Source organism: Salmo salar, chromosome 16 (genome assembly GCF_965601325.2).
Source record: "Salmo salar chromosome 16, fSalSal1, whole genome shotgun sequence".
Classification (NCBI taxonomy): Eukaryota; Metazoa; Chordata; class Actinopteri; order Salmoniformes; family Salmonidae; genus Salmo; species Salmo salar.
This window is the reverse complement of record NC_138306.1, coordinates 28,994,204-29,015,207: the sequence shown is the minus strand read 5'-3', so window position 1 is coordinate 29,015,207 and position 21,004 is coordinate 28,994,204. Positions and strand designations below refer to the sequence as shown.

Below are 21,004 nucleotides of genomic sequence, written 5' to 3'. Positions count from 1 at the left end.
GACTAACTAGCCTACTTTCGTTTTTGCCTTAAGTAACCATCTGTCTTATGTGACCATACCAAACGTGATATATCTGACTAATTTGAGCGTCCAGAATTTACGTTTACTATGTCACCTCTAGTCTAAGAGACCAGGCTGCTGGAGACGTGCGTCCACAATGATGAAATCATACCCATTGAACCTATTGTTTATCATCACATACTTCCTCATTAACAGGCATGCATTAATTGTTGGTTATGTTAAAGATATCCATTACAAATGTTAAATGGTGCACTTTGCTACGTATCCCTTAACCAATGTGTATATCACATGCAAAAAAAAAAGTATGGATTTTCCATGTCAAAACGTGTCTTAAAACGTACCGAAAAGGGTCAATCTTTTCTAAAGATTTCTTGATTTATATATGCGGACAATACTAATCAAATTTGAATTTTGATTATACAATATTTCAGAATGGGAACATCTTGCTATTATACTTATACATTTCCAAAACAAAATTCAGAGTAGTCTAATAAATGTCAGTTCAATGAATGCGTGGCAAAATAGCTTCTTCATTTATTTTTGGGGGGGATTTTGTTAGATTTGTATAAATTGACAAAATAACAATATTGACTAACTAATTTGGCTGTTATTTAAAAACAGAAACAACAAAATGGTCCTTTCTGCTCCAAAAGGACCTTTCTGCGTCTTTTCCAGTAGAGGGCTCACTCATAGAACTCTGGTTCTCTGTGAGGTCTCTTGTCTAATCTTACTTTATGAAATCCAGGCTTTCAATATGATTTCGCAATGCATATTATACGTTTTTGTATTGTCACCAGGAAAAATAATAATGATAATAAAAAATAATATTAAGAAGATAAAAAATGAATAGGTCTGCATAATCATTATCATCACCGTAATACTTATCACAATCATAAGTATAGAAGCATAATCATAACAATAAAGTTACACTTTCCACTCAACATATGTGTGAAAATCTCTTTATGTTAAGAAAATGAAACAGTTTTTAGTATTTAGACTTTTTGTCTTGGGTCTTTCTTATCATTCCCAATATTATGCAACACATTTCAATGAAAATTACAAAACTTAATTTCGAATTTCTTTAAATTACCTTTAGAACTTTTCTTCCTGTTCCATGATTTTTAAACAAAAAGAAAACGCTGGCTTGGACACAACAGAACACGGATGGAGGTGGTCTATGTTGATCCAGTAGGCCTACAGCGATTCTCAACCGGTGGGTCGTGCATTTAAAGTGTGTAGAAATGATAATTCACTTTTGTTTTTTTTATAATTTAACCTCTGAACAATTTTTCTTTAATCACAGTCTTTTCAATAGAGTAGTTATTAGCAGCGCTATTTAGCAGTTTGTAGATTTTTTTGGTCTCAAACCAGTGAGTTTAGCATTATTCATCAAGAATATGGGCAAAATGTAATTATTGAAAATGAAAAGGTGGGACTGTTGTTCCCTTATCATATAATTGGTACATTTACTATCAATATAGCATTAAAATCGTTTTCCAACAATTTGGGTCCGGAGGCAAAAACCAGTTGAGAACCACTGATCTAGTAAGTAGTCTATTGTTTCATAGTCAAAGCCTTTGCATAGTTTACCCCCTCCCCAAACGCACAGAGGTCCAGGTTTACATGTGACGTCACTCTGCGCGTGGGACATTGCTCTTCTCTTCCCACCTCAATCGAGGAATAGAAGTTAGCAGTCAACCAGGAACGGGACCGGGCAGTCTTCCACTCAATTTCTTAATCTATCGGCCTGCACTATCCCTCCTGTATGGTGGATATTATATTAAATTCTTCTTTCTTGGGTGATATGGGGGATCATTCCAAAAGTAAGTAAACATTCGTGTCCGTATTTTAACTTTGACCCAGGCACATTTAAGATTGATTTGATCGTTAACAATATTGGGCTATTATTGGAACATTTCACGATTTTTTTGTTGCATTGGTCAATTTCGATAACTGAAAATGGTGATGTGAATACATCTTAGGTCTACGGTTAGTTATACCGGTATATAGCTACGGCCCTTCGTTCTGGAAATGACAAGGATAACAAAACAGGACGACACCGTTGCATGCTGCAGAGTGGACACTGGACGAACATGCGGGGATTTAGCGAGTATATCTGGTGATTACATTGGTGTAGGTGGTGGTAGCATTAATATACTGTGCATTCGACAGAGAAGTCTGGAATCGCAATGTGTGTGGGCTGTGGGAGTCAGATCCACGACCAGTACATCCTGCGGGTCGCCCCGGACCTGGAGTGGCATGCTGCGTGTCTGAAGTGCTCGGAATGCAGTCAGTACCTGGATGAGACGTGCACTTGCTTCGTCCGAGATGGCAAAACATACTGCAAAAGAGATTATGTAAGGTAGGAGTTGACTAAATTTCCTCACTAACGTGATTTCAGAGCTTTGGAATTTCCAAAGGCCCCAATTGTGAAACAATTGTAGTTAGGCCTACTGAAGTGGAAATATATGAAAAATTGTTCAAACTGCTTGTTGACACTAAACAGTTTCCACATGAGAGAGAATAGCACAACCTAGTCAACGTTTCTGGTTTATTTGGTAAAAATACAATAAAAGGTTGACTTGTGTCGTAGGCTATTCGTCTCCTTCATCTGACTAAATTGGATGTTTTTGTTATGCATTATAAGGTATTGAGACCAATGTTCCTATGTCCTTTTCAGATTATTTGGGATTAAATGTGCAAAATGTAACATTGGCTTCTGCAGCAGTGATCTGGTGATGAGAGCTCGTGACAACGTTTACCACATGGAGTGTTTTAGGTGCTCGGTGTGCAGCCGGCATCTCGTGCCGGGGGATGAGTTCTCTCTGCGGGACGAGGAGCTGCTGTGTCGGGCTGATCACGGTTTACTTCTGGAACGGGCCTCAGCGGGAAGCCCCATTAGTCCGGGAAATATTCTCTCCAGGTCTTTTCATATTGCCGGTCAGTGAACGAATAATGGTGGTAATAATAATGAGAGTATAATATTAATAATAAGGTTAATAACAACGAAAGGATATAGCATAATAATAATAATAATTGTAAAATATATATTTTTTTATAATAACAGTTATTATTATACATGTCTGCAAAATGTTCCTTTCACTGATCAAGTGTGCAGACTTTTAAGCCTATAGGTTTATTACATTACTTTCATTGGTAGACTAAACATATTGGGTGTTGTTTGTATCTATTAAGTTGTTAAAGTTATTAGACTAAAGTGTATGTCAATTCGTTTATTTTGAAAACGATAAGGTAACATTTTGGCTGTGTAAAGGGGGTATGGTGCAATGGTCGATATATTTTTGTTAATTGAAATACTGAAAGTTTTGAGTTTGTAGGTGTGAAGTTAGAAAAAGAGAGAATAAAAGACGTCGATCGAAATATGATTCTACAACAGAAAATAAATGAATGTTATGTGGGAAGCATTTTAAATTGTATTTGTAATTCACAAAATGTTTTTGAGTTAGTATTTGAAGGGATATATTGTATAGCCTGTTTAATTAAAGTTTACCAAAGCATCGTATCAATTATCACGAAATTACATGATCATCTTGATTATTCTTTTTGGTTGAGGACCTCTTCACTGTGGAATGTGGATGTTTTTTTATGATTGTGTTTTTTTCTTCGTGAGTTTCCTATGCTCCTGCCTTGATTGTGTAATTGCTAGGGAGAAGTAGGGAGAATACGTGTATCTATCAGCAGTCATGATTACCTTTCGTTGCGTTTCTAAATTTGGCTCAGTCAGTGGAAATGACATTTTCAAAGATATTTCCTTTTGAATATTTGTCCCACAGATCCTGTGTCAGTCCGACAGCCTCCTCATCGGAACCACGTCCACAAGCAGTCAGAGAAAACCACTCGGGTGCGAACAGTATTGAACGAGAAGCAGCTTCATACCCTTCGGACCTGTTACAATGCCAACCCAAGACCAGACGCTCTTATGAAAGAACAATTGGTAGAGATGACCGGTCTTAGCCCAAGGGTCATCAGAGTTTGGTTTCAGAACAAACGTTGTAAAGACAAGAAGAGAACTATATTCATGAAGCAACTTCAACAACAGCATCACATCGATAAAACTGTAAGTTAATTTAGACATTCCAATTCAACATAAACATTTTGGTCTACTAAAAATAAAGGTGTTATTTAATAGGGCGTGCGAAATTAAATGTAATGAAGGCATATTTTTATCTAACTAGGTAAGTCAGTTAAGAACACATTTTTATTTGGGTTTATTTGGGTTAACTGCCTTGTTCAGGGGCAGAACGACAGATTGTTACCTTGTTAGATCAGGGAATGATCTAGCAACCTTTTGGTTACTGGCCCAATGCTCTAACCACTAGGGTACCTGCCGACCATATTGCACTTTGAATGTTGAGAAAACCAGATGGATGGTGGTGAGATGTTTGTTGTGATACATTTTATCTGTAGAATCTTCAGGGGCTGACGGGTACACCTATGGTGGCAGGCAGTCCAATTCGACACGACAACACGGTCCTAGGAAACCCAGTAGAGGTGCAGACTTACCAGCCCCCCTGGAAGGCCCTGAGCGAGTTCGCCTTGCAGAGTGACCTGGACCAGCCCGCCTTCAGGCAGTTGGTAGGCACACACTCTCCCAAACACACACACACACAACACACACACACACGATAATTTTGCAATAAATGTATGTTTATTCAAATATCATCCACTCGATCACTGAATGGCCAATCTCAATTCAGATTAGAGAATGCGATTTTATTCAGTCAAATATTTCTAAATTAAATAAATGCTTTTCAGCATCAAATTCGAAGGCTGGTCGATCTACATGAATATTCATATTGGCCTAATATTTGCATTGGACTTCATCGAAACATAAGGGTCAATATAAATATGCAATAAGCAATATTGGGAGAAAAAAAACGCTAATTAAAACAACCGTTTCCATCGCAGGTGTCTTTTTCTGAATCGGGCTCCAAGGGGAACTCCTCCGGCAGTGATGTGACCTCCTTGTCGTCGCAGTTACCGGACACCCCGAACAGCATGGTACCAAGTCCGATGGACACGTGAGACCAGCCCAACAGTGACGCTTCGAACTCCAGCATGCTCCCGCGTGCCCTGCATGAGAATTGGCTAGTTAACATCTTTGAGAGGAAAAGGATTTCATCTTATTTAAAGAACAATAACGCTGGATTTGTCTATGAGGATGCACCATTTGTTCACGGAGGGACCTGTCTGCATTGCTCAGGATCGGATGAATTTTAAGTTACCAGCCAGTGACAACCAAGGGCTATAACTAAAGCAGAGGCTGAGCCTCGGATCTTACCTAGATGGTTGGACATAGCCTACGTGAGGATTATATCTACAAACATTCAACTTTATTATGAGTCGCTAGCTTGTAATGATGAACATATCAGAACATTATCCATAGTGGCCAACAATTGTATAGTTTCATCTATGTAAGTTTCCTATGTCGGGTGGCGACCATGTGGAGACCCATGACTCTATAGATGTGCATGATTTCTAGAGATGATTTAAAATCAAGCCTTGTAAAATATTGTAATTAAGTGGATGGGATACAGATTGTGGAACCTTTCAAGAAAAAGTAAGTTATTGATATTTATTATGCGAAAATGTAGGCTATCGTAATAAACCCATATGAACTGTTTCATGTCTAATGAACTCTGCATGTGAAATCTCATAGATGCAGTAATTCAATCAAATATTAACCGACATTTCAAATGGACAAAATAAATCACTATGTATTTATGAAACGGCTATTTCATGGGGGTTTTGCGTTGCCATAAGCCTATGGGCTTAATCTAAACTATGTAGCCAGGCTGAAAAACGTTTGAGATATAATAGGCCTATAGAATCTCAAATGAATTTCGAACCATCCAAAATAAATCACAGTGATGTCAGTTAAGACCACAATCTTTCAGGGAATCGCGTTAGTCATTAGAGAAAATCAATTTGATATAGGCTATCATTTTAATGGCGTATTCAAAAATCGTAATGCAACAGAATCACAGTTGGTCAAATGCAAGCGTTTCTATATTGAGGCCTGTTCGTTAAATACAATTGAGGACAACATGTTGTTTATTTAATTGTCCTCCACATATGGATTTGCGATGTGATCATTCCAGTTTCACTTGTAAAGTCACAAGTCTAGACAGAGGACAGGGCTCGGCGGCTCCTTATCTACGCTTGGCATCATCTGCAAACGATACATTGAATGGAACCACAACAAACCCACCTCTCTCGGTCGCTGGAGTCTGTGCTGAAGGGGACTCCCACCCTGCGAACGCATACTGGCATGTCTTGGGTTTATTTTCATTCCAGGCAAAATCCTGGATAGCCTCTGGACAAGGAGCGCAGGTCAAGATACTGACGACATACTAGACCTCAACAATTTGTTGTTGAGAATGAACTTTCTGATCAGAGGACGCAACAGCATTTTAACCTCTTAATCACGATCGGAAACATGATCAGTCTTTCAGCACAGTACATAGTAGTCCTAGCTAGGTCTCTATATGTGACTTCTGGCATCAAATCAAAAAGCCATTAGGCCTATCCTGCCATGCATAGTCTTTTATGTCAATAATTGTAGCTATGCAACAGTAGCCTACTGACCAACAAATTCTGCCCTATACCCTACCTAATCTTTCCTCTGGAAATATTTCATAATCGTGGTTAAAAGGCATTTTAGAAACAAAGCATAGATTTGAGATACAAATTATTTCCCCCTTAAACATACTATATACACATTCATATTCACTTGATAAATGTTTTGCATATAAGGAAGGCGATGTCTAGAATAAAAGTTTACTTTCAAAGTCGCACAGAAAATAACAGCATCCATAGACCTCAAATTTTGGAATTGTTTTATCCATTATCCATAGGCCTAGATAGGCTATGTAGTTAGTTGTATTGTTGCATATTTCTGTCATTTACACAACTCATTAATTGGTCCATAAAGCCATTTAAGAGGGGGGGGGGGGGGGGGGGGGTTGCAAGACAACTGGCAAATAAATAAAGTGCGTAATGCCTATATGGCTTTTGGCACGTCAGATCGCGGTTTAACAGTTTTATCTAATTTCCATTTGATCAGATAATTATATAGTATGGAAATCTACAGTTGACAATCAGCCATCTAACTGTATGTGATAGATATCATTAGTCCAAACAGCAGCATTCGTTGCGCTCCGAGCGGCAGAATGAAAATAGATGCTGTAATTTCCTCCTACGTCATTTCAGGATTTCACCTAACCGATAACAAATGATAGGAATCTAATGGACACATTTCCCATATTAACGTAATCAGCTGTCATAAACCTGACCTTAAAGCATATAAGATGTATAAATAATTAGGCTACTCCACAGTTTGGGGTAGGGGTAGGCTACACTATTTCTGGGAAATAATAGACCTAGGCTACTTTTCAAGCGGCAGGCCCATTGTAGAGCTGCAGTATGCTGCATGTGAAATGTTTTTGAGTCTTATGCATTTACTATCCCTTAATATGAGAGACCTCTTCGGTTGATATTAAAGTTGAAGAGACACTTGCCAAGATTTGTGAGAATATACCCAGCCCTGTATAGGTTTACGTACTGAAAATAATTATTCAATACTGCATTAATTTCTAGGAGTTCTCTTTCAAAAAATATCCACTTGTATGTCTCCATGCTGGGCGCTCTGAATTAACTGTTGGGTTTGATTGGGCTGCTCCAGGCAAGAGCAGAGGATTGACTGGGCCTGCAGAACTGAGTCTGGTATAGAGAAGGACCAGCCATTTTGTTTTAACCCAGCTCCTCACACCACCTGGGATATTAATCACTATTACAAATGTTACAATGCTGTACAGGCACAAAATTACACAGGCAGAGAGGCTACAGTCAGTACTTCTCACTAATTGTCACTTGACGATCAGTAGACATAGGGGAAATCACTAAGACTTGAATGAGTGAGCTGCACAGTCTAGATACAAATAACTGGAGGACAATGAATGATGCATAATAATAAATAATTTATTAATGGGATAAAAATGTAATTTACTAAATCAATTATATTTTGTAAGTTCTTCACAGCATAAAGGCAAGAACAAGGGAAACATTTGTACTTGAAATCAGGACAGCTCCTACTAGAGCAAATTTAAATGTACAGAATAAACACATATCGGCTATGTAACTTACATATTGAAGTACAAAACTGCCCAACGCCTGTAAAATAACTACAGGGAGAAAAACATTCTGATCAGGTCATTCACATCTTAACTGTATATGAAAATATTAAAGGAATTAAAAGGAAGTACACAGTATTATTGATTAACATGTTATGTAATCTAACCATTATGAGAGTGCTTTTGATTATCTCTGCTCTCTTCTGCTACGTTGTCATTCTATCCACAATAGAAACACAACACGAAAACAAATGACTTGGTTGGACAAGGAACAGAATTATTGTGCGTGACTCACGGAAAAATACACAAGATACTCACTTCCAACTCAAACTTTCGTGCAAATCGCCCATGGACATCGATGGATGACTTACACAAACATTTTAGTTATACATGTGCATCTCAAGTTAGGATTTACCCCTTGTCTTCTAGGATTTCAAGAGTTTTGGGAAGGCTAAGAACTGCATTTTTAAAGAATAAGCCCATATGCAGACTTCAAATCTAAATGGGAAAGTATGTAGTGTAGAATGGAGGGTGAAGTGTCGGTTTCTACTTTGTAGTGTTTTTCATGTGTATGTGCGTGTTTGAGGTCAGCATGCAATTCTGAATTAGTCCTCCTGCTTCTTGAGGAAGAACTGCAGTGCTGAGTCCCATTGGTCTCTGGGAAAGCGGTTGGACAGCTCACAGTAATCCAGTGGCTGAGAGACTCTGTCTGCATGGTGACAAACCATAAGATTTTTTTTTTTTGTCTGAGCAAGATGCCTCAGGATTATACAATAATATTTAAGAATTACAATTGTCAATTGACCAAAACAATTTATGTATATTCATATTTTTCAATTGAAAATACTGTACTGTCACCTTTTGTTTTAAATAATTGGTGAATGCATTAATACCTTTTAATGCAAAACTATTTTTATTTTTTTTAAAGTGAAAAATGGCATTGAAGAATACCTACCTCCTTGTTGCATTCTGTTGTCTGGATGGTTCTCACTTGAGGCACCATCCTGGAGGAAATAAAAGAGGAATATGTCAGAGTGATCCACAGTATTAAGACAGGAGTAGGGGAGATGCCAGACACCATTGTTCACCAGCTGTGAAGAAATTGAACATTTTATCCACCATATCTAAGCAAACCATAACTCATCATGCTTGAAGCTAAACAAACTAAAAAAGGTACGAACAGATAACTTTACCTTAAACATAAACTTTCGCATTCATTTTGCAATGATTTCATGATGCCGGATTTGATCCTGACAACGGTGTGTTTTTAACATCCGAAAGAACTCAGTGTATTTTACATACTCATACATTCTGTTTGCAGTCCCTGCATGTCTCCCTGTTCTGATTAACACACACATTAAAGCTTATAAAGATGTCACACTATACTCATCATTTCAATATGAACCATATCCTTAAAGGGATAGTTCACTCAAACTATAAAATGACATTGGTTTCCTTACTCTGTAAGCAGTCCATCTATGTACAAGGTATGATAGCAATCCACGCTTTGGTTTAGTTTCCCTAGCAGTAGCTGGTACTGTTTCCTAATGCTAACGTTTTAGCATTTGTGGCACAAATCCTATTCAATTCATGGAACCGATATTATACTGAACAAAAATATAAACGCAACATGTAAAGTGTTGGTCCCATCTTTCTTTAGCTGAAATAAAAGATCCCAGAAATATTTTACCTGCACAAAAAGCTTAATATTTGTTGTTTTTTTTAAGAGCAAAAATGTATTTACATCCTTGTTAGTGAGCATTTCTCCTCTGCCAAGATAATCCAACCACCTGACAGGTGTGGCATATCAAGAAGCTGATTAAACAGCATGATCATTACACAGGTGCACCTTGTGCTGGGGACAATAAAAGAGCACTCTAATATGCAGTTTTGTTACACAAAACAATGCCACAGATCTCTCAAGTTTTGAGGGAGTGTGCAATTGGCATGCTGACTACAGGAATGTCCACCAGCGCTGTTGCCAGATAATTGAATGTTAATTTCTCTACCATACGCCGCCTCCAACATTGTTTTAGAGAATTTGGCAGTATGTCCAACTGGCCTCACAACTGCAGACTACGTGTAACCACGCCAGCCCAGGACTTCAACATCCAGCTCCGTCACCTATGGGATCGTCTGAAACCAGCCACCCAGACAGCAGATGGAACTGTGGGTTTGCACAACTGAATAATTTCTGCACAAACTGTCAGAAACCGTTTCAGGGAAGCTCATCTGCATGCTCGTCATCCTCACCAGGGTCTTGAACTGACTGCAGTTCGGCGTTGTAACTGGGCAGATTGCATGTATGGCGTCATGTGAGTGAGTGGTTTGCTGATGTCAACAGAGTTGTGAACAGAGTGCCCCATGGTGGCGGTGGGGTTATGGTATGGGCAGGCATAAGCTACGGACAACTAACACAAATTAATTTTATCGATGGCAATTTGAATGCACAGAGGTACCGTGATGAGATCCTGAGGCCCATTGTCATGCCATTCATCCGCCGCCATCTCCTCTTGTTTTAGCATGATAATGCACAGCCCCATGTCGCAAGGATCTGTACACAATTCCTGGAAACTGAACATTTCCCAGTTCTTCCATGGACTGCATACTCACCAGACATGTCACCCAATGAGCATGTTTGGGATGCTCTGGATCAATGAGTATGAGTGTAAATTCGCACAGGCATCGAAGAGGAGTGGGACAACATTCCACAGGCCACAATCAACAGCCTGATTAACTCTATGCAAAGGAGATGTGTCGCGCTGCATGAGGCAAATAGTGGTTACACCAGATACTGACTGGTGTTCTGATCCACATCCCTACCTTTTTTTCAAGGTATCTGTCACCAACAGATGCATATCTGTTTTCCCAGGCATGTGAAATCCATAGATTAGGGCATTAATTTATTTCAACTGACTGATTTCCTTATATGAACAGTAACTCAGCAAAATCTTTGAAATTGTTGCATTCATATTTTTGTTCAGTGTAGCATTTTTGTTCATGTTCAAATCATCCATAAGTGACTTTGGTGAATTTCACAATCAATTGTAGGCACTGTACTTTTGAATGATTTGAACATGATGTGCAAAAAATGCCAATATCAGGCCCACGACTTGAATGGGATGTGTGCCAGAAATGCTAAGAAGTTAGCATTTAGAAACAACGCCAGGGAAACTAAACCAAAGCACGATTGCGGACATACTGTCCATAGACTGTTTATAGGTTAAGTAAACCAATATGTCCTTTTGTAATTTGGGTGAACTATCCCTTTAATACTACTAAAATAGCAAAAGTACTAGCAAAACAAGTTTTTGCTTCATCTCAGGTTAATTCTATAATAAATAATGACAGGGAAGTCAGATCTTCCCACTGTTTAGCTGAAATTACAATAGCCTGTCCCTCTATTGTGCGAGCTAATCTTAATGTAAATAATGGTGGTAGCTGGGCGGTGAGAGGCGATGTTGTCAGAGAAGATGAAGGAGACAGCATGTTTACTGGAGGCTAAACCACTGGCAGGTAAATCCACTGAGGAAGCCATGTAGGTGCTAAATATCCACCAGGAGACAGACACATTAAAAAAGGTCCAATGCAGCCGCTTTGATATCAATATCAAATCATTTCTGGGTAACAATTAAGTACCTTACTGTGACTGTTTTCAATTAAAACAAGATTAATAAGTAACTAAAAGAGCTTCTAAGTTAAAGAGCAATTTCTCATACAAGGATTTTGCTAGGACTGTCTGGAAGAAGCCTGAATGGGGTTGGGAAAACGGAAAACTAGCTTTTATTGGCTGAGAGATTTGGAACTCTTTCTTATTGGTCTATTGACTAATTTACCACCTGGGGATGTCACCAGGCAGGCCAAAATTCCATCCCACCAAAACAGGCAGAAATTTCAGGCAGTCTTTTCAAGCAGCCCTTGCAGTAAAAGGGAATTACCATAATTTTCACAGTATTATTCCAACCTCAGTGTGTAAATAAACACAGAGTATACCAAACATTAAGAACACCTTCCTAATATTGAGTTGAACTCCCCCCACCCTTTTCCCTCAAAACAGCCTCAATACGTCGGGGAATGGACTCTACAAGGTGTCGAAAGCATTCCACAGGGATGACCCATGTTGACTCCAACGCTTGACATCAATAAGGGATCATAGCTTTCACCTAGTCAGTCAATGTCATGGAAAGAGTAGGTGTTCTTAATGTTTTGTATACTCTGTATACAGTGCTTTTGGAAAGTGTTCAGACCCTTTGACTTTTCCACATTTAGTTACATTACAGCCTTATTCTAAAATGGATGAAATTGTTTTTTCCCCCTCATCAATATACACATAATACCCCATAAGGACAAAGCAAAAATGTATAAAAAAGAAATATCTTAAATATCACATTGACATAAGTATTCGGAGTACTCAGTACTTTGTTGAATCAACTTTGCCACCGATTACAGCCTCCAGTCTTCTTGGGTATGACTCTACAAGCTTGGCACACCTGTATTTGGGTATTTTCTCCCATTCTTCTCTGCAGATCCTCTCAATCTCTGTCAGGTTGAATGGGGAGCGTAACTGCACAGCTATTTCCAGGTCTCTCCAGAGATGTTAGATCAGGTTCAAGTCTGGGCTCTGGTAGGGCCACTCAAGGACATTCATAAACTTGTCCCGAAGCCAGTTCTGTGTGGTCTTGGCTGTGTGCTTAGGGTTGTTGTCCTGTTGGATTGTGAACCTTCGCTCCAGTCTGAGATCCTGAGCGCTCTGGAGCAGGTTTTCATCATGGATCTCTCTGTACTTTGCTCCATTCATTTTTCCCTCGATCCAGACTAGTCTCCTAGTTCCTGCCACTGAAAAACATCCCCACAGCATGATGCTGCCACCACCATGCTTCACCGTAGGGATGGTGCCAGGTTTCCTCAAGACGTGACGCTTGGCATTCAGTTCAATCTTGGTTTCATCAGACCAGAGAATCTTGTTTTTCATCGTTTGAGTCCTTTAGGTGTCTTTTGGCAAATTCCAAGCGGTCTGTCATGTGCCTTTTACTGAGGAGTGGCTTCAGTTTGGCCACTACCATAAAGGCCTGATTGGTGGAGTGCTGCAGAGAATGTTGTCCTTCTGGAAGTTTCTGTCAGAGTGGCCATCGGGTTCTTGGTCACCTCCCTGACCAAGGCCCTTCTCCCCCGATTGCTCAGTTTGGACGGGCGGCCAGCTCTAGGAAGAGTCTTGGTGGTTCCAAACTTATTCCATTTAAGAATGATGGCGGCTACTGTGTTCTTGGGGACCTTAAATGCTGCAGAAATGTTTTGGTACCCTTCCCCAGATCTGTGCCTCAACGCAATCCTGTCTCGGAGCTCTACGGATAATTCCTTCGACCTCATGGCTTGGTTATTGCTGTGACATGCACTGTCAACTGTGGGACCTTATATAGACAGGTGTGTGCCTTTCCAAATCATGTCCAATCAATTGAATGTACCATAGGTGGACTCCAATCAAGTTGTAGAAACATCAAGGATGAAGAATGGAAACAGGATACACCTGAGCTTAATGTCAAGTCTCATAGCATTCCGAAAATGAAAGCGTCGCCAAAACATCAGTGTGTGTGTTACCTGTATGAAGGTGGCCAGTAGCACACAGCTCATCTCCTGTTGCAGGATAACCTTGTTCTGGGGATTGTTGAAGCAGGCTGAGATGAGTGTGGGGAAGAGCACTTTGATGAGGCGCGGGTGGCTGAAGTACTGGAAGGGCAGCTGACACAGTTTCTGCAGCACACTGGGCTGGCGGCCAGACTGCACTATCACCTGGAACACACAGAGCAGGGCCAGTCAGCCAGTGCCACCCGTAAATCACTGCCCTGCACCCCTCCCACCCGTAAATCTGCCACTAAAACAACACACAAACACCCATTAGGAGGAGAACTGGAGGGCACAGCATCCCACCACACAATTACAGGTTATAAAACACAATGATGGGATGTTTTGCTCTTCCTTTGTACTGCAGGTAATTTCCAAGCTGTTGTGAAATGGGGGCAACAAGAAATAGTAATGAGAAATATCTTGACTTCATTATCAAAAGATATAGGCTTTTATGTTTTACCCGGTAACAGTTATCTCCAACTGTGTGAGTGTCATTGAGATATTGAAGGCAACACCAGACCATATCCTTGTGGATGTGCACTGTGCAGCTTAGGTTGAGAGGGCATGCACTGCATAGGGGTGGGGGGGGAGGGTGAACAGACCTCCACTGTAGCCTTGCCACCACCACTAAGAAATGAGCAATACCATTAACGGAGTTCTCACCCGGCTGACATCCTGCTCCCCTTTACCAGCGGCCATCAATCACACAATTACATCCGGCCCACCAATATTAAAACCAAATCACGTCCAGCCTAGTTTGATTAGAGCGGGAACTGGTCCAAAGGAAGGGGTCCTGGCCTAATGCTCAGGGCATCTCCCCAGAGCCTGGGAAGGCCATCAGCACTTCTCTGAAAACTGGGGGGGGTCACCACAGTAAATCCTGTCTGGAAAAACACCCCACTGCTTTACAGGTACAGAGACCCAGGCTGGGGCTCAGCTGAAATAGGAACCAGAAGGGCAGGGTGAGGTCCCCTGGCCACAGTGACATAAATTCAGAGGATTTACAAGATTTGGAGAATACACTTAACAATACTCTTCCAATGCATTCTCTCTTTGATAATGCACTTTAAGGTTTAAGGGTAGGATAAACAAAGCGATAATTCACTGCTTTTATAATTTCAAGGTGAAGCTCCTCAAAGCTCTGTTCTATAGCAGTGTTCAAAGGGCCACAGGCGATGCCTCTTCCTATTAATGTCTGTAAAGATTCTTTACTGACCAGCTAAAACAAGAGGCTTTTTAGGGGAGTAAGTCTCCACTGGCACGCAACTAAAGCTAATTCTCAATGAGGTAAACAAAGATGAACTCACAAACATGCAGGTTCACTAGGAGGATACCTAAATACCCTGTATTTTCACTTTGTCATGTAATGCAAGAATCAAACGTTAACTCCACTGTACAGAAGGAAAAAAGGGGAAGATCTGATTGTTTTCAAAATGGAGCTGCTTATTTTCATTTTAGGAGCTAGTTGCAGGACTTTGCAAGATCCTAGATCACCGAATCAATATTTCCGTTGCAACACTGCCGGAGGAGGAACGGCCAGAGAAGAAGGTCATACATTTGATTATGAGATTCTCACCTATCTACAAACAATAGCCCATAATGACAAAGTGAAAACTTTGTTTTAGGAAACGTTTTCACATTTATTGAAAATAAAATACAGAAATATCTCAGTCACATCAGTAATCACACCCTTTAGTCAATACATGTTAGAATCACCTTTGGCAGTGATTACAGCTGTGTCTTTCTGGGTACGTCTCTAAAGCGCTTTGCACACCTGGATTGTACAATATTTGTACATTATTCTTTAAATTCTTCAAGCTCTGTCAAGTTGGTTGTTGATTATTGCTAGACATCCATTTTGAAGTCTTGCCATAGATCTTCAAGTTGATTTAAGTAAAACTGTAACTAGGCCACTCATGAACATTCAATGTTGTCTTGGTAAGCAACTCCAGTGTATATTTGGCCTTGTGTTTTAGGTTGTTGTCCTGCTGAAAGGTGAATTTGTCTCCAAGTGTCTGTTGGAAAGCAGACTGAGCCAGGCTTTCCTCTAGGAGTTTGCCTGTGCTTAGCTCTATTCCATTTATTTTTATTCTAAAAAAACTCCATAGTCCTTACCGATGACAAGCATACCCATAACATGATGCGGCCACTACCATGCTTGAAAATATGAAGATTGGTACTCAGTGATGTGTTGCATTTACCCCAAGCACAACACTTTGTATTCAGGACATAAAGTACATTTATTTGCCACATTTTTACAGTTTGACATCAGTGCCTTATTGCAAACAGGATGTTTTGGAATATTTTTATTCTGTACCCTCTTAATTAATACCGTCGCCATGCTCAAAGGGATATTCAATGTTTGTTTATAGATTTTTTTACGCATCTACCAAAAAGGTGCCCTTCTTTGCGAGGCATTGGAAAACCTCCCTGGTCTTTGTGGTTGAATGTGCTTGAAATTTACTGCGGGACTGAGGGACCTTACATAGAATTGTATGTGTGGGGTACAGAGATGAGGTAGTAATTCAAAAAATCATGTTAAACACGATTATTGAGTTCATTCACATTATTAGGTGACTTGTTAAGCACATTTTTCCTCCTGAACTTATTTAGGCTTGCCATAACAAAGGGGATGAATACTAACTTAACTGTTAATTAAATTGTAAAAATGTCTAAAAACATAATTGACAGTGACAATCTCAATTGAATCAATTTCAAATTCAGGCTGTAAAAACAAAATGTGGAAAAAGTCAAGGGGTGTGAATACTTTCTGAAGGCACTGTAAAACAAGGCCAGCTGGCAGCCACAGACCAGAGGTTACCTAGTCCTACAGAAACCAAGTCTACAGGCAACTTTCCAGGACTCTGTAGGCATCACCCCAGGTGAAGAGCAATAACAGTGCCCCACACAGTGTTCCTGTCCACTGGAAGTATCTATTCAAACCCTGACATCATAAAAGAAGGTCCAGTAAGCGTCTGTCTGAAGCCATGAATCAAGCCGCAGTTTAACACAGACCCGTAAAGCTCGAGTGCCTGGTGGTTCTGGTCTGTCTTAACTACAGAGATCTGCCTTTTCAAACAGGCCTGCTCTTTTATGACTCGCCATTACATAACCACTTTGCTGTCCACTGACAACAGAGAGTGTGTAAAGTTAATGTTCCGAAACGCAAACAAAACCTTGGGAAAGCCCAAGTTGAAGCGGAAACCAGGCGGTATGGACTATCCAAATAAAGTGTTACCAAAAATAAAACTCTCATGCAATAACCAAGGTTAGTTAGCTAGCTAGATTTGACAACTTCTAAGAGTCAGAGTGAACCTGTACTGTAATTCCAGCACATTAAACATTTTAAATTTGAGATTCCTCCACACATAGGGAGACTATCGTGGATGAGTGGACAGTGGAGTACTCTCTGTTCTGCATGCTGTCTAGACAGACCCAGACACCTCCGCTCAGAGGAACCATGTCAGCCTTCAAAATAGGGCCACAAACCTGAAGCTCTTGCCCACAACACAAGTCAGACCCTCTGCCAAGCCTCCCTCTACACACTGGAGTTACCCTAGTGAAGGAACGGCCCTAGTGATAAGAGAGAGGGGCAGATGATATTAGAGGACAGAGTTTTTTTCAGGAAGACAAGCTACTGCTGAATGGGCCTCTTAACAACTAGCTACCACCTAAATGAGACGATGTAAATTGTCAACTGACAATCAGATGTCGACTTGGACATTGACTTAAGATATCCCCTGGACAAGAAGAGAAGATCCCACCATGGCTTTTAAGAGACAGGCCAAGGGTATTCATCTCCTATAAACCACATAAAACACGGTGTTTGCCAAATAACTTTTAATTATTCTAGATTTATCTGCCTAATAACCTTGTCAACTTACTCTAGATCTTACAGCAGATGATGCCGTTCTGAAACTGCCAAGAGCCACAATCAAAATGAGTCATTCTGCAAATACAACCTCTTTAAAAAGATATGGAAGGTTTATGGGGAAAATGTCCCCTTAACTACACTGAAGTTAGTTGGACCTGGGCCCTCCCAATATGGAGTGTGTAAATCATCTACAGAGCTAACAATCAGCCCTTACCTGCCAGTCACCAGTCTGAGTCGGTGTGTGTTTACTCTGGTGTATAGTAGGAGACATAGAGTGCATTCCCCAGCACTGGGATGGCTCCCCATGAAGGCGTGAAGGGTTAGGGTTGTGTTGGCAGTAATGGGGAGTTGATCAGGGATTACAGGCCCAGAGCTGTGAGCTGGAGTCTGCAGGGCAGAGGAAACACCCTCATATAGAATCGGAAGGACTGGGGCTCATCTGGCTGCAGATAACACTGATGTGTGGGATGTCAGTCTGGGAAGGGGCCTACTGCAGTTCACAAGCAGATAGTTTTCTATTTTACAGTAGACTTCATAGTGAACTGAAATATTGCATCCGAGTAGTAAATGCATTGCAAGTGTCGGGATGAATTAATGTCAATTTAAGTCAATTTGGGAAATTGCATTAAGCTACTGAAAACTTTCCATAGTCTGGAACTGGTCATGAAATGGAAAGCAAGCAAAGCCAGGGGTCTGGGTTAACGTGTCAACATCGCTAGCATTTACTGTTCCTACATTTTAAAGAACCTAGAGATCATCACCATGAATGACTCACAAATGAATCACTGGGAGGTTGGGAAGAAAAAGACGCGGGAGCTTACCGGTACTTATCCCCTCATGAGACAAGGAACATGGCAGTTACAAAACAAGTTCCATTTAGCCCCTTTTTAGTGTGACTGTCTCTATGGGTTCTCCCAAAAGACAATGAAAACATATGGCCACATGGCCCTGTGAGCCGAAACACTTAAACACACACAAGGCTACATATGTCACTCTCCCAATGGCTTTCTATGTGACAGGCTGAGTTATTCATACCCTCAGAGCAGGGAGAATATATATCTACAAAGACCGTCTTCAAAGTTCTACGTTTTATGAGCAGCGTTATTTCTAGCGCAACACATATAAACAAAGGCTGGTGTGCCTGCCTGCCGACAGTGAATCAGCAGTCTGCGTGACCGCACGGGCGGGCCTGCTTTTGTGCTCTGCCAATGCTTACATTAGTCTGAGAAAAGCTAAAGCTACTCCAAATATTCCCCTCTACTCCATCCATCCTGCTCTTTTCAGGGCCCAGATCACATGGACAAATTCCAGGAACCGTGCCACTGGCTAGGATCAGTCCACGGAGGTTGCTAAGGATCGCTCTTTACGTTTCCTCACATTTTCTCAAAGGGTTGTCACACCTATCAAATAAACAATAAAAGGAACAAGTCCTAAACGCTGATTTTACCCTCTCTGGGATGACATTGGAGCAGATAGACAAAGGCAACATATAATATTTACTAAATTGTCAGCAGCTTGTGCCCTGATTGGAAGTCGCAGGTTGAAGACTTTGCATTAGGGCATTTCAAATTAGCAAAGTGCGCTGGTCATAAATGAATATGCAAAGGTCTGTTACTCCCAGGCAGACTGTTAGGTTAACTTTGCTGGGCAAGTACAAAGCCCAATCATCTGTCACCCCCCCCCCCCTAATTCAATCATCGGTCCTCATTCAATTATCCAATATAATATGCAAATCAGGCCAACAAATGCTAATTACGTACATCAAAATAATTAAATTGGATAGGAGCAGCGGAGGAGAGCTGAACTGCCATAAAATGGAGGCAGATTCTTTAATTAGGACTAAAACATCCTGGAAATTAGAATCTGAAATCCGCCTATAAATTGCTGCGTGGTTGACCGCGCCTGTGAGGACATTAAAAAGGCAGAGGTTTGAGGTAAAGCCCGATGGCTGGCACTGAGGGTCAGGCTTCATTTAACTAAAGCCTGGCCAACTGTAGCACTTGTAAGCTGCTCAGGGGCCCAGTAGACAGACCATGCATGACAGCCAATTACACAGCAGCCAAGTCTGCTCCATCACATCCTGCTCACAGCCACATAGGCCCAGTAGCCTTAACACTAGGCCTGGGCCAACACAGTAAAGCACACAACACTAGAGAGAACTGGCAGCTCCACTGGGACAGAACAATGGACCATGCTACTCTGACTGAGGGACAATAGACAACCCACAGCCCAACAGCACAGAGGTGGCAGCATATGAATCTTTAAAGAGGTGGCTCTTGTTGCTTTTGTATGAACCACAAAAAACTACACACTCTCTTCATCTAATGATACGTTATCAGAAGCATATAAAGGAAACAGAAGTATCATTATATAGACAGACTGTTGCAATAGGGCCACAATGCCAAACCAGATACCATTCATCTCATATTTCTGAAACAGAACAGATACAGTGGGGACTGAAATGATTGACACCCTTGAGAAATAATGACTGTATAAAATAATTCAAACACTCTCTTGGGGGTATGTCTAAAATGACACAATACATTATTTACCATGAATTTCTATTGGGCACAAAATAATCTCAAACAACCAAAACGAACTACAAATGCATCCAACAAGTTTGTAGTCACAAGCTTGAGGTTGTCATTGCATGTTAGGAATATGGGACTTAATACTACAGTTTTGACTACTTTATATATAATAATATTTAGGTGTGTCAATTTCGCCCCCCTACCTTTTTGAGAAAAAAATCTTTCTCTGAGCAATTGTATTAGTATAAAATAATCTCCCCACTTTAGAGCATACAATATAGCTCAGGATTTGAATGATATTTACTTAGTCATTATTGCTCATCTTTATCAAGGGTGTCAATAATTTCAGACCCTACGAATGTCTCAAATTACAACAGTTTATGGTGATAACTAAAGAAAAGGCATGAAACAACAACATTGACTTTATTACATATTTGAGTATGTGTGAGTGTGTGTGTGTTAGACCTTTACCTGGTTGTCAGGGTGGTTGACGGTGAAGTAGCCCACACAGATAATGACTTCCTGCAGCAGCTCTTCAGAGGAGTGCTGAGAGCAGTACCACAGCAGGGAGCTCACTATGTGGCGGAAAGCAAGGGACAGCCCCTCAGCACCTAGAACAGTCTGAGATGGCACAGAAAAAACATCAGCATTCAAACACCACAGAAACCACAAACACAAAGCTAGCTAGAGACAGTCACTAAATCGAACTGGATAGCGAACAACAACCGTCCTAAAAAGTAGAAAAATCAACACTATGATGCTAATACACGTGAGGCTGGATTTGCTAAATTAAAAGAGAGGAG

At 40.6% G+C, this 21,004-nt stretch overlaps 2 protein-coding genes across 7 annotated transcripts in view; one reads left to right on the top strand and one right to left on the bottom strand.

Annotated features, from left to right (window-relative positions):
* Positions 1-1,695: 1,695 nt before the first annotated feature.
* On the top strand, positions 1,696-5,771 carry LOC106573500 (insulin gene enhancer protein ISL-2B). Of its 2 annotated transcripts, XM_014148598.3 has the most exons (6): positions 1,696-1,844; positions 2,194-2,383; positions 2,702-2,961; positions 3,816-4,099; positions 4,450-4,617; positions 4,951-5,771. In XM_014148598.3, the coding sequence occupies exons 1-6, from the start codon at positions 1,787-1,789 to the stop codon at positions 5,065-5,067; spliced, it is 1,077 nt and encodes a 358-aa protein (XP_014004073.1). In that variant the 5' UTR covers positions 1,696-1,786; the 3' UTR covers positions 5,068-5,771. The 2 variants fall into 2 exon arrangements, with proteins under 2 accessions (XP_014004073.1, XP_014004075.1); XM_014148600.3 differs by lacking the exon at positions 1,696-1,844 and having other exon boundaries at positions 2,245-2,378.
* Positions 5,772-8,001: 2,230 nt separating this feature from the next.
* Positions 8,002-21,004, bottom strand: part of LOC106573497 (S phase cyclin A-associated protein in the endoplasmic reticulum) — a 91,524-nt gene continuing 78,521 nt past the window's right edge. For all 5 annotated transcript variants that reach the window (XM_014148591.3, XM_014148592.3, XM_014148594.3 and 2 more), the window contains 4 exons: positions 20,673-20,822; positions 13,770-13,961; positions 9,130-9,178; positions 8,002-8,883 (listed from right to left, as the gene is read on the bottom strand). In XM_014148591.3, coding sequence (XP_014004066.2) covers positions 8,780-8,883; positions 9,130-9,178; positions 13,770-13,961; positions 20,673-20,822 — 495 coding nt within the window. In that variant the 3' untranslated portion in view covers positions 8,002-8,779. The remainder of the gene's footprint in view (positions 8,884-9,129; positions 9,179-13,769; positions 13,962-20,672; positions 20,823-21,004) is intronic.

Coding starts and splice junctions, on each gene's coding strand:
- LOC106573500 (XM_014148598.3), top strand. CDS start 1,787: ATGGTGGATATTATATTAAATTCTTCTTTCTTGGGTGATATGGGGGAT. Junction 1,845..2,193: donor TATGGGGGATCATTCCAAAA/GTAAGTAAACAT, acceptor TGCATTCGACAG/AGAAGTCTGGAATCGCAATG. Junction 4,618..4,950: donor AGCCCGCCTTCAGGCAGTTG/GTAGGCACACAC, acceptor TTTCCATCGCAG/GTGTCTTTTTCTGAATCGGG.